The sequence below is a fragment of the Canis lupus genome, chromosome 5, assembly GCF_003254725.2.
Source record: "Canis lupus dingo isolate Sandy chromosome 5, ASM325472v2, whole genome shotgun sequence".
Taxonomy (NCBI): Eukaryota; Metazoa; Chordata; class Mammalia; order Carnivora; family Canidae; genus Canis; species Canis lupus.
This window is the reverse complement of record NC_064247.1, coordinates 29,645,249-29,658,014: the sequence shown is the minus strand read 5'-3', so window position 1 is coordinate 29,658,014 and position 12,766 is coordinate 29,645,249. Positions and strand designations below refer to the sequence as shown.

Below are 12,766 nucleotides of genomic sequence, written 5' to 3'. Positions count from 1 at the left end.
GAAGATGTTATTTTTATTCTTTGTTTCCAGCAATGTGACTAAAATCTGCCGCTGTCTGTGTTATTGATATTTATCTTAGTAGTTCAGTAAGCTGCTCTCATCTGTAATTTTAATATTTTTTCACCAATTTTGGGAAAATTTAGGCCATAGTTTTCTGCCTCACTCTTTTTCTTTTATTCCTGGGACTACAATTACACATATACTGTACACTTACACATAGCAATGACCACTTATTCAGTTACCGCCAGGTCACTAAAGCTATTATGTATCTTTCTCCATCTTTTTTGTTCTGTTCTCAGGTTAGATAATTTCTGTGACTCTGTCCTCAAGTTTACAGATTCTTTTCTGGTATCCCCAATCTGCTGTTCACCTACTAGTAAAATTTTTATTTCAGATTTTATACTTTTCAATTGCAAAATTTGCGTTTGGTTCTTTTTTAAAATAATTTTCTATGTTTTTCACTTTTAAATGCTCAAACTGTAACAAGTCCTCACACATTGACTATTTTACATTTTCTAAGATAAAACCATTGTGAAATCATTTACATTTTATCTCTCATATAATAATAATAATAGATAATGTGTAACATTTTTTATTGTTATTCCTTCCTCTCTGGAATCTTTTCAGGATCTCTTATCTTTACAATACCCATGGGATGGTTATTCATTCATTTTGCCTGTTCTGAGATAATAAACAACAAATAACCTCTGCTTCTTTTTGTATATGTGTGTCTGTTACACCATGTAAATGTTAAGTGTCTTAATTTGATGACTCGGATAAAAGATACAACTGAACAACTGCACATACCTGAGTTAGAGGTAGGTTTACATAATCACTATTTACCAAATTCCCTTAAGCATTTAGGCAGCCATGGATTTCTCAAGCAAACTCATAGGTATATAATTTTGTCTAGAGTTAGCTCCATATCAGCCATTAAAGAAAACATTCTCCCGGGCCAGGGAGAATCTGTTAAGTATCCCAGAGACATCACTAAAAATAAATCAGTAGTACATATCAGCTAAGATTTCCTTCTTATCTAACTAGATAAATGCCAGTAGTTCTTACTACCAGTGAAATGGTACTTTAGAAAAAAAATACAAAAATTAAAAAAAAAAAAAACTGAAACAGACTCTATTAAAAAAAAAAAAGATGTAATAGTTTTATACAATGATTTGCTGCATCCTCAAACATGAGAGGTAAAGATTTGTCCTCATCCCCTCTAAATAAATGTTAACTGGGGAAAAATTGGTTTGAAGTTATTATTCTGGTTATTTACTGCTTTATAACAAACCACCCTAAAATTTAGTGACTTCAAACAATGATGTATGACAGTTCTGTGTGTTCCCTGGCTCAGGTGGTCGCTTCTCACTTGGAAGTCTGATGCTGCTGCACTGAGATTTCTGCTGTAAGCAGTGTCATCTGAAGGTCCTGCTGAGCTGGGCCTCCACGATGGCCTCTGGTCACATTTCTGTGCTTGGGCCCAGGTGACTGGAACAGTTGGAGGCATGCTCTATCTCCCTTTAGCTGGCTTGGACTTACCAGTGTGGTGATCTCAAGGTTGTCAGACTTCTTACATAGGTCTGTCTTTTCCTAGTGCAATCATGCTAAAAGATCAAGTTGGAAGCTGCAGAGTTTTGAATCTAGCATCTTCTATAAAATTCTATTGATTAGAAGAGAGTCACAGGACCAGGCTGATTAAAGCAGAGAGGACTGTATAATCATGGTTCATTGCGACTGTCTTTGGACATGAGCTACCATAGGAGGGAATCATGTATTGGTGTCCTAGACACTGCTGTCCTAATGTCAAGTAAGAGCATCTGAATTCAGAGCTTGTTCCATTGACTCTATCAGCTTTTGCCGAGTGCACCTCAGCCCCCTCCACCTCACGGAAAGTGGAATGTTCAGTTCATGCTTCCATTTAGTTGCCTCTGTGTTTTCTCTTTTCAAAGGCTACATTAAATGAATGGTCTGCCATATATTTTATTTTTCTTTTCCCAACTCCCAATTCTCCAGTTATGTGCAACTTAGGTGTCTTAAGATTCATGTGCAGCTTGAGCTTTTATCTTCTTCCTGCCTCAAAGGCTAGCTTCCTCTAATCTAGTGGGAACCAAGGGCAGGAGTAGGGAAGTCAGTTTTTATCTTATTTCCCGCTCTAACTATTCACACAGTGTTATTCCTCCACACCAACTAACCCTAGCCATCCCCCCCTCCACCCCGTTCTGTTGGGGCTTGCCTCTAATTATTGGCAAGAACTTTGGGATTCATCCCCTTGATCATCTGCATGTGTGGAAGCAGAAGTCTAAATGCCTTCTGGTCCACTGTTCTCCAGGACTCCACCACACGAGGCTATTGCCAAGAGCCGAGTGGATGAACCTTTGGGATTTGGGATAGAATAATTCTTTCTTGGATAGAAATGCCCCATGCATTCTGTAACACTTGGCATCCCTGGTCCAGGGGAGCTGAAATCTGGTAGCCCACCGTAATTATTGTGACAATCAGAACTCCTCCAGAAGTTCCCAGCACTCTTGGTGAAGAGGAAATGTCCTGGGTTGAAAGATACTGAATTAAAGAAAACTCTATTTAAAAACAGAAAAATTGTTTAAAATTAAGTGACAACTATATATGTTTTCCTATAACCTAAGCGAAAACCATGAAGTTACATGAATCCCTTTAAAGACCTTCTTAGTTTTTAACCTGGTTTCCTTGTCTTCAAGTCTTTGCCTCTCCATACAAGCCTTCCCTTCTTCACAAAACCACACTGCCTACCAGCAGAGATTCTTGGCTTTGAAAGTAGACACTAGTTTCTTGTGTCCACTGAGCCCTTATAAAATGTGACTAATCCAAACTGAGTTATGAAAATACACTTAGTACAAAAAGGATATAAAATGTTATAATAATTTTATATTGATACATTTTGAAATATTTTTGATATAAGGTAAAAAATATTGAAATATCTACTGGTGTTTTTTAATGTGGCTACTAGAAAATTTAAAATTACATTTGTAGCTTACATTTTATTTCTAGTGGACAATGCTGATAAATTATGTCTGACTATCGGGCTCAGGGGTTCAATCTGATGGGATAAAGGAACTTAGAGCTACACTTGGTTTGTACGTTATATAAGGCTGAGGAAACACACCCAGGGTCAAAAATCTGGGGGCATTCTTTATTTTTTATGGTGATAAAACATACATAACACAAAATTTACCATGTCTAAGTTTTATGGTGATAAAACATACATAACACAAAATTTACCATTTCTAAGTATGTGATTGTGGCACTAAGTACATTCACATTGTCATCCATCACCCTCATCTTCCCAAATGAAATTCCATATCCATTAAACACTTAACTCCCCAGCCCCTGACAGCCACCTTAGTACTTTCTATCTCCATGAATTTGACTAGTCTAGGTAATATGATTGTGGAATAAGACAATATTTGTCCCTTTGTGATTGGCTAATTTCACTTAGCAAAATGTATTCAAGGTTCATCCATGTTGTAGCATACGTCAGAGTTTCCTTCCTCTTTATTCTATATGTATGCCACATTTTGTTTATTCATTTGTCAAGGGACACTAAAGTTGTTTCCACCTTTTGGCTCTTGTGGACAACGTTGTTAGGAACATAAGTATACAAACATTTGTTTGAACCTCTGCTTTGACTTCTTTGGGGTATATTCCTAGAAGTGGAATTGCCAGATCACATGATAATGCTAAGTAATTTTTGGAGAAATCACCAAACCCTTTTTACAACAACTGCCTATTTGCCTTCCCACCAATATATAAGGATTTGAGTTTCTTCATATCCTCATAAGTAGTTTCTTCATATCCTCATAAGTAGTTTTTGTTGTTTTTATAATGGCCATCCTACTAAGTGTGAAGTGGTATCTCGTTGCAGTTTTGATTTGCATTTTCCTAATGATTAGTGAAGTTGAGCGTCTTTTCAAGCTCTTGTTGATATTTGTATATCTTCTTTGGCGAAATATCTGTTCAAGTCCTTTGCCCATTGTTTAAGCAGATTATTTTTGTTGTCCAAATGTGGGAGTTTTTAAATATATTCCTGTGTCAGTTGCTTATCATATATATGATTTGCAAATATATTTTTCCATTCCCTCAGTTGCCCTTTCATTTTTGATAGTGTTCTTTGATGTATAAATCCTCTTAATTTTGATTCAGTCCAATTAATTTTTTCTATTATTGACTATGCTTTTGGCATCACATCCAAGAAATCATTGCCAAATCCAATAAAGCTTTTTCCCTATGTATTTCTCTGAGTTTCATAGTTTTATCTCTTATGTCTAAATATTTGATCTATCTTGAGTTAATTTTTGCATATGCTGTAAGTAAGATAGGGGTCCAACTTCATTCTTTTGCATATGGATTTCCAGTTTCCCCAACATCGTTTGTTGAAAATACTGTTGCTTCCTCATTAAGTGGTTTTGGCACCCTTGTGGAAAATCATTCAACTACTTGAGGGTTTATCTCTAGGCTCTCTAATCTACTCCATTGATATGTTTGTCTTTATTGTATGAGATCTCCACCTTTGTTCTTTTTCAAGAAAGTTTTGGCTATTTGGAGGTCACTTGAGATTTCATATGAATTTTAAGATGGATTTTTTTAAAACCTACTAATTCATGAACACAGAATGACTTTTTATTTGTGTGTGTTTTTAAAAAAATTAAGCAATGTTTTGTATTTTTGATGTCCAAGCCTTTCACCTCCTTGGTTAAGTTTATTCCTAAACATTATATTCTTTTTGTTGCTATTATCAATGAGATTGCTTTCTTAGTTTCCTACTCAGATTCTTAATTGTCAGTATATAGAAACACAAGTGATTTTTGACTATTGATTTTTGTATCCTGCAACTTTGCTAAATTCGTTTATTACTTCTAACTGTATTTGTGGAACCTTTAAAGTTTTCTGCATATAATATTATGTCACCTGTGAACAGAGATAATTTTACTTTTTTCTCTCCATTTTGGATGCATTTCCTCTTCTTGCCTAATTGCTCTGGCTAGGACTTCCAGTATTAAGTTGAATTGAGTGATGAAAGCAGGCTTCCTTGTCTTGCCCTGGGGGGACTCTTGAAGGAGATGGTTTGGGGGTGCCTATCTGTGACACTACACCACTATCTCCTACCTACCACAGGGGTAGGACTATCTGATGATCTGTCCTACTTCACAGAATTATAGTTCCCAAATCTGAGTTATTTAGATGAGAATAAAGCGCCAGAGAGGGGCAATATGGCAGAAGAGTAGGGTCCCCAAGTCACCTATCCCCACCAAATTACCTAGGTAACTTTCAAATCATCCTGAAAACCTACAAATTTGGTCTGAGATTTAAAGAGAGAACAGCTGGAACGCTACAGTGAGAAGAGTTCACGCTTCTATCAAGGTAGGAAGATGGAAAAAATAAATAATAAAATAAAATAAAATAAAAATAAAATAAATAAAATAAAATAAAATAAAATAAAATAATAAATAAAAAAAATAAAATAACATCCAAGGGGGAGGGACCCTGCGAGGAGCGGGCTAAGGCGAGTGTCCCCAGGACTGGAAAGCCCCATCCTAGAGAAGCACGAGCTTCACCAATCTTCCCCTACTGAAAGGCGCTCGCAAGGAGTTGTAACAGGAGCCCAGGAGGGGCGGGGATGCCCTCAGGCTCCCAGGGGGACTAACAGACACCTGCGCCCCGGGTAGAGCGCACCACACCCCGCGGCTGGGCTCCCTAAAGGGCCCGGGAGCAGCTCCGGCAGCGGCTCCATGCGGAGGGGGCTGCGCGGCCCCAGGAGCGCCATTCCAGATTCCAGCGGCGCAGGCCCCGGAGCCGGTGCTCCCCCCGGGACAGGCGGAGCCTGGGAGGACACAGGGCAGCGAGGACACTCCTGCCACGGGGCAGCCCCGAGCTGTGCAGACCAGCGGCCCCCACCCCCGGAGCATCCAGGCCCCTGCGGACTGGGAGCTGCGGTAGTTACTGCGGGAGCTGACTCCAGGCTGGAGAGCTGGCCTCTGCCAGGGTGTTGTTCCTCCTGGGGCCTCACAGGGTAAACAACCCCCGCTGACCCTCACAGTGGCCTACAGGATAAACAACTCCCACTGAGCCCTGCACCAGGCAGGGGGCTGAGCAGCACCCCCAGGTGCACACACTGAGAATCAGCACAGCAGACCCCTCCCCCAGAAGACCACTAGACAGACAGGGGAAATCAAGTTTTTGATTTTTTTTTTGAGCAGCACTGGAAAGTTTCAGGGGAAGTCGAGGGATTTACACTATATAGAATGAGAGAATATTCCCCCTTGTTTTTTGTTTTCTGTGCGCATCCACCTGCTTTTTTTTCTCTTCTTTTTTTTCTTCTTTTTTTTTTTTTTTTCTTTTTCAATTCTTTTTTCTCTTCTTTTTCTCCTTTTCCCTGTACAACTTGTTTTTGGCCACTCTGCATTGAGCAAAATGACTAGAAGGAAAAAATCACCTCAAAAGAAAGAATCAGAAACAGTCCTCTCTCCCACAGTTACAAAATTTGGATTACAATTCAATGTCAGAAAGCCACTTCAGAGCACTGAATTGCAACTTCTAGAACACTGGTGGCTCTAGAAAAAAGCATAAAGGATTCAAGAGACTTCATGACTGCAGAATTTAGATCTAATCAGGCAGAAATTAAAAATCAATTAAATGAGATGCAATCCAAACTGGAGGTCCTAACGACCAGAGTTAACGAGGTAGAAGAACGAGTGAGTAACATAGAAGACAAGTTGATGGCAAGGAAGGAAACTGAGGAAAAAAGAAAAAGACAAAAGATCATGAGGATAGGTTAAGGGAAATAAATGACAGCCTCAGAAGGACAAATATACGTTTAATTGGGATTCCCAAGGGCGCCGAAAGGGACAGAGGTCCAGAATACGTATTTGAAGAAATCATAGCTGAAAACTTTCCTAATCTGGGAAGGGAAACAGGCATTCAGATCCAGGAAATAGAGAGATCCCCCCCTAAAATCAATAAAAACCATTCAACACCTCGACATTTGATAGTGAAGCTTGCAAATTCCAAAGATAAAGAGAAGATCTTTGAAGCAGCAAAAATCTCTAACTTTTATGGGGAGAAACATTAGATTAACAGCAGACCTCTCGGAGACCTGGCAGGCCAGAAAGGGCTGGCAGGATATATTCAGGGTCCTAAATGAGAAGAACCTGCAGCCAACATACTTTATCCAGCAAGGCTCTCATACAGAATAGAAGGAAAGATAAAGAGCTTCCAAGATAGGCAGAAACTGAAAGAGTATGTGACCACCAAACCAGTTCTCCAAGAAATATTAAGGAGGATTCTGTAATAGAAAGAGGAAGTCCAAGGGAACAATCCACAAGACAGGGACTGAATAGGTATCATGATGACACTAAATTCATATCTTTCAATAGTAACTCTGAACGTGAATGGGCTTAATGACCTCATCAAAAGGCGCAGCGTGTCAGACTGGATAAAAAAGCAAGACCCATATTTGCTGTCTACAAGAGACTCACTTTAGACATAAGGACACCTACAGCCTGAAAATAAAAGGTTGGAGAACCATTTACCATTCAAATGGCCCTCAGAAGAAAGCAGAGGTAGCCATCCTTATATCAGATAAATTAAAGTTTATCCCAAAGACTAGTGAGAGATGAAGAGGGACAGTATATCATACTTAAAGGATCTATCCAACAAGAAGACCTAACAATCATCAATATTTATGCCCCAAATATGGGAGCTGCCAAAGTATATCAATCAATTAAGAACCAAAGTTAAGATATACTTAGATAATAATACACTTATACTTGGTGACTTGAATATAGCACTTTCTACAATCAACAGGTCTTCTAAGCACAACATCTCCAAAGAAACAAGAGCTTTAAATGATACACTGGACCAGATGGATCTCACAGATATTTACAGAACCTTACATCCAAATGCAACTGAATACACATTCTTCTCAAGTGCACATGGAACTTTCTCCAGAATAGACCACATACTGGGTCACAAATCAGGTCTTAAACGATACCAAAAGATTGGGATCGTCCCCTGCATATTTTCAGACCATAATGCTTTGAAATTAGAACTAAATCACAAGAAGAAGTTTGGAAGGATTTCAAGCATGTGGAGGTTAAGGACCATCCTGCTAAAAGAGGAAAAGGTCAACCAGGAAATTAAGGAAGAATTAAAAAGATTCATGGAAACTAATGAGAATGAAATTACAACTGTTCAAAATCTTTGGGATACAGCAAAAGCAATCCTGAGGGGGAAATACATCGCAATACAAGCATCCATTCAAAAACTGGAAAGAACTCAAATACAAAACCTAACCTTACACATAAAGGAGCTAGAGAAAAAACAGCAGATAGATCCTACACCCAGCAGAAGAAGAGAGTTAATTAAGATTCGAGAAGAACTCAATGAAATCGAGACCAGAAGAACTGTGGAACAGATCAACAAAACCAGGAGTTGGTTCTTTGAAAGAATTAATAAAATAGATAAACCATTAGCCAGCCTTATTAAAAAGAAGAGAGAGAAGACTCAAATTAATAAAATCATGAATGAGAAAGGAGAGGTCGCTACCAACACCAAGGAAATACAAACGATTTTAAAAACATATTATGAACAGCTATACGCCAATAAATTAGGCAATCTAGAAGAAATGGACGCATTCCTGGAAAGCCACAAACTACCAAAACTGGAACAGGAAGAAATAGAAAACCTGAACAGGCCAATAACCAGGGAGGAAATTGAAGCAGTCATCAAAAACCTCCCAAGACACAAAAGTCCAGGGCCAGATGGCTTCCCTGGGGAATTCTATCCAACGTTTAAAGAAGAAACCATACCTATTCTACTAAAGCTGTTTGGAAAGATAGAAAGAGATGGAGTACTTCCAAATTCGTTCTATGAGGCCAGCATCACCTTAATTCCAAAACCAGACAAAGACCCCACCAAACAGGAGAATTATAGACCAATAGCCCTGATGAACATGGATGCAAAAATTCTCAACAAGATACTAGCCAATAGGATCCAACAGTACATTAAGAAGATTATTCACCATGACCAAGTGGGATTTATCCCCGGATGCAAGGCTGGTTCAACACTCATAAAGCAATCAATGTGATTGATCATATCAGCAAGAGAAAAAACAAGAACCATATGATCCTCTCAATAGATGCAGAGAAAGCATTTGACAAAATACAGCATCCATTCCTGATCAAAACTCTTCAGAGTGTAGGGATAGAGGGAACATTCCTCAACATCTTTAAAGCCATCTACGAAAAGCCCACAGCAAATATCATTCTCAATGGGGATCACTGGGAGTCTTTCCCCTAAGATCAGGAACAAGACAGGGATGTCCACTCTCACCACTGCTATTCAACATAACACTAGAAGTCTAGCCTCAGCAATCAGACCACAAAAAGAAATAAAGGCATTAAAATTGGCAAAGAAAAAGTCAAACTCTCCCTCTTCGCAGTAGACATGATACTCTACGTAGAAAACTGAAAATACTCCACCCCAAGATTGCTAGAACTCATACAGCCATTCGGCAGTGCGACAGGATACAAAATCAATGCCCAGAAGTCAGAGGCATTTCTCTATGCTAACAATGAGACTGAATAAAGAGAAATTAAGGAGTCAATCCCATTTACAATTGCACCCAAAAGCATAAGATACCTAGGAATAACCCTAACCAAGGAGGTAAAGGATCTACCCTAAAAAGTACAGAACACTTCTGAAAGAAATTGAGGAAGACACAGGAGATGGAAAAATATTCCATGTTCATGGATTGGAAGAATTAATATTGTGAAAATGTCGATGTTACCCAGGGCAATTTACACGTTTAATGCAATCCCTATCAAAATACCATGGACTTTCTTCAGAGATTTGGAACAAATCATTTTAACATTTTTGTGGAATCAAAAAAGACCTCTAATAGCCAGGGGAATATTAAAAAGAAAACCATAGCTGGGGGCATCACAATGCCAGATTTCAGGATGTACTACAGAGCTGTGGTAATCAAGACAGTGTGGTACTGGCACAAAAACAGACACATAGATCAATGGAACAGAATAGAGAATCCAGAAGTGGACCCTGAACTTTATGGTCAACTAATATTCAACAAAGGAGGAAAGACTATCCACTGGAGAAAAGAGAGTCTCTTCAATAAATGGTGCTGGGAAAGTTGGACATCCAGATGCAGAAGAATGAAACTGGACCATTCTCTTATACCATACACAAAGATAAACTCAAAATGGATGAAAGATCTAAATGTGAGACAAGATTCCATCAAATTCCTAGAGGAGAACACAGGCAACAGCCTTTTTGAACTCGGCCACAGTAACTTCTTGCAAGATAATCCACGAAGGCAAAAGAAACAAAAGCAAAAATGAACTATTGGGACAGCAAAGGATAGAGTCAACAAAACTAAAAGACAACCTACAGAATGGGAGAAGATATTTGCAAATGATATATTAGATAAAGGACTAGTATCCAAGATCTATAAAGAACTTATGAAACTCAACACCCAAGAAACAATCCAATCATGAAATGGGCAAAAGACATGAACAGAAATCTCCCAGAGGAAGACATAGACATGGCCAACAAGCACCTGAGAAAATGCTCCGCATCACTGGCCATCAGGGATATACAAATCAAAACTACAATGAGATACCACCTCACACCGGTGAGAATGGGGAAAATTAACAAGGCAGGAAACAACAAATGTTGGAGAGGATGTGGAGAAAGGGCAACCCCTTTGCACTTTTGGTGGGAATGTGAACTGGTGCAGCCACTCTGGAAAACTGTGTGGAGGTTCCTCAAAGAGTTAAAAAGAGACCTGCCCTACGACCCAGCAATTGCACTGTTGGGGATTTACCCCAAAAATACAGATGCAGTGAAATGCCGGGACACCTGCACCCCAATGTTTCTAGCTGCAATGTCCACAATAGCCAAACTGTGGAAGGAGCCTCGTTGTCCATCGAAAGATGAATGGATAAAGAAGATGTGGTTTATGTATACAATGGAATATTACTCAGCCATTAGAAACAACAAATATCCACCATTTGCTTCGATGTGGATGGAACTGGAGGGTATTATGCTGAGTGAAATAAGTCAATTGGAGAAGGACAAACATATGATCTCATTCATGGGGAATATAAAAAATAGTGAAAGGGAATAAAGGGGAAAAGAGAAAAAATGAGTGGGACATATCAGAAAGGGAGACAGAACATGAGAGACTCCTAACTCTGGGAAATAAACAAGGGGTGGTGGAAAAAGGAGGTGTGGGCAGTGAGTGGGGGTTACCGGGCGACGGGCACTGAGACGGGCACTTGGCGGGATGAGCACTGGGTGTTATGCTATATGTTGGCAAATTGAAATCCAATAAAAAATAAATTTAAAAAAGAGAGAAAAAAAAGAATAAAGCTCCAGCCACTGAAGGTCTTTGGAATGATGGTTAATAGTAGCCCATGACCCTGAAAATCATGAAGAGTTCTTATTTACTGCTTCTCAACCCCATACATTCCAAAGAGCAGAACCACTTAGCAGTTTCTTAACCAGTCATTGCCAGCTTCAATCTTCGTTCTTCTCATTGTCCAGCAACTAATTATTGAAACACACACAGACACATATTTTCCACAAAATTAATTTTTTAAACAGTTGAAACTAGTTAACATGAACTCAAGCGTCCGAGGTAATCAGAAATAAATGAAATAGGAAAGTTAAGAAAAATAGGGACTGATAAAGATTATGGACAGGTGTTTGTAGCCATGTGTGGATAGGAGTCTAGGGTTGACAAATCTTGCATATTTTTAAGAGAAGGTGGAAATCAAATTTTTTATGTAAATTGTATGGATTTTTAGCATAGTTTAGACTCAATATGACAGCCAATTTGGCATTTCTATACACTAACAATGAGACTGAAGAAAGAGAAATTAAGGAGTCAATCCCATTTACAATTGCACCCAAAAGCATAAGATACCTAGGAATAAACCTAACCAAAGAGGTAAAGGATCTATACCCCAATTTTAAACTTTTGTTCTAATAGAAGAAGAAAAATCTACAGTGTTATCTTGATTGTTCTGTAATTTCCAAGGCTGCTTCTTTCACCAGTGAAATAGTTTTTCACATTCCAGAAAATAGTATAGCTGTTTAGTAAATAATTGTTCCCCAGCAGGCTTTGGGAGGTGGGAATGTGCATGCAGGGCTGCCAGAAACTAGAAAGACCCTCATTACAGAGCCTTCTCTTAATTGCAAAAGGTCTGGATAAGATTCTGGAATTCTCAACAAAAAGACATTAAAATTTTTAGCTAAGGGGCTGTTCTTAATCTAAAATTTGTTGTTTCTAAGTAAGTAGAGTTTTGAAACAGGCAAACATCATTATATAATAAATCATTGGTTTGAAACTATTTTCTTTGTTGAGATTTTGAAAACTTACTCCATAATTCAGACATCTACTTTGTGATTAAATATAGAGCATTTGAAGAGAAACGAAAAGAACAAGAAGAACGAGAACAACAAATCAGAGAGCAAATCCTTCAGCAAAGGAAAGAGAAGTTTGAAGAAGTCACGGAAAAGTTCCAGCGTGCCCATATTCCCCTTTCACAGCGGAGGAGGGCAGGTACTCTCACCTCTGCAACAACAACCTCTAGCCTGTTTCACTTGAGTAGACAATAAAATGATAAATTTTTAAAAATATTTTATTTATTTATTCATGAGAGACACACAGAGAAAGAGAGGCAGAGACACAGGCAGAGGGAGAAGCAGGCTC

The 12,766-nt window shown here is 38.7% G+C and overlaps 2 protein-coding genes across 16 annotated transcripts in view; one reads left to right on the top strand and one right to left on the bottom strand.

The window, feature by feature from the left end:
* ANGPTL5 (angiopoietin like 5) overlaps nucleotides 1-12,766 on the bottom strand; it is a 135,857-nt gene that overhangs the window by 54,412 nt on the left and 68,679 nt on the right. The window lies entirely within an intron of this gene.
* CEP126 (centrosomal protein 126) overlaps nucleotides 1-12,766 on the top strand; it is a 101,393-nt gene that overhangs the window by 35,761 nt on the left and 52,866 nt on the right. For 12 of the 15 annotated variants that reach the window (XM_025465736.3, XM_025465737.3, XM_049110054.1 and 9 more), the window contains exon 3: nucleotides 12,471-12,616. The exons of 1 other annotated variant lie outside the window; for it this stretch is intronic. In XM_025465736.3, the coding sequence (XP_025321521.1) occupies nucleotides 12,471-12,616 (146 nt within the window). Of the gene's footprint in view, nucleotides 1-755; nucleotides 819-12,470; nucleotides 12,617-12,766 lie in introns of all 15 variants that reach the window. 2 more of the 15 variants (XM_035716253.2, XM_049110055.1) reach the window with 1 other exon arrangement.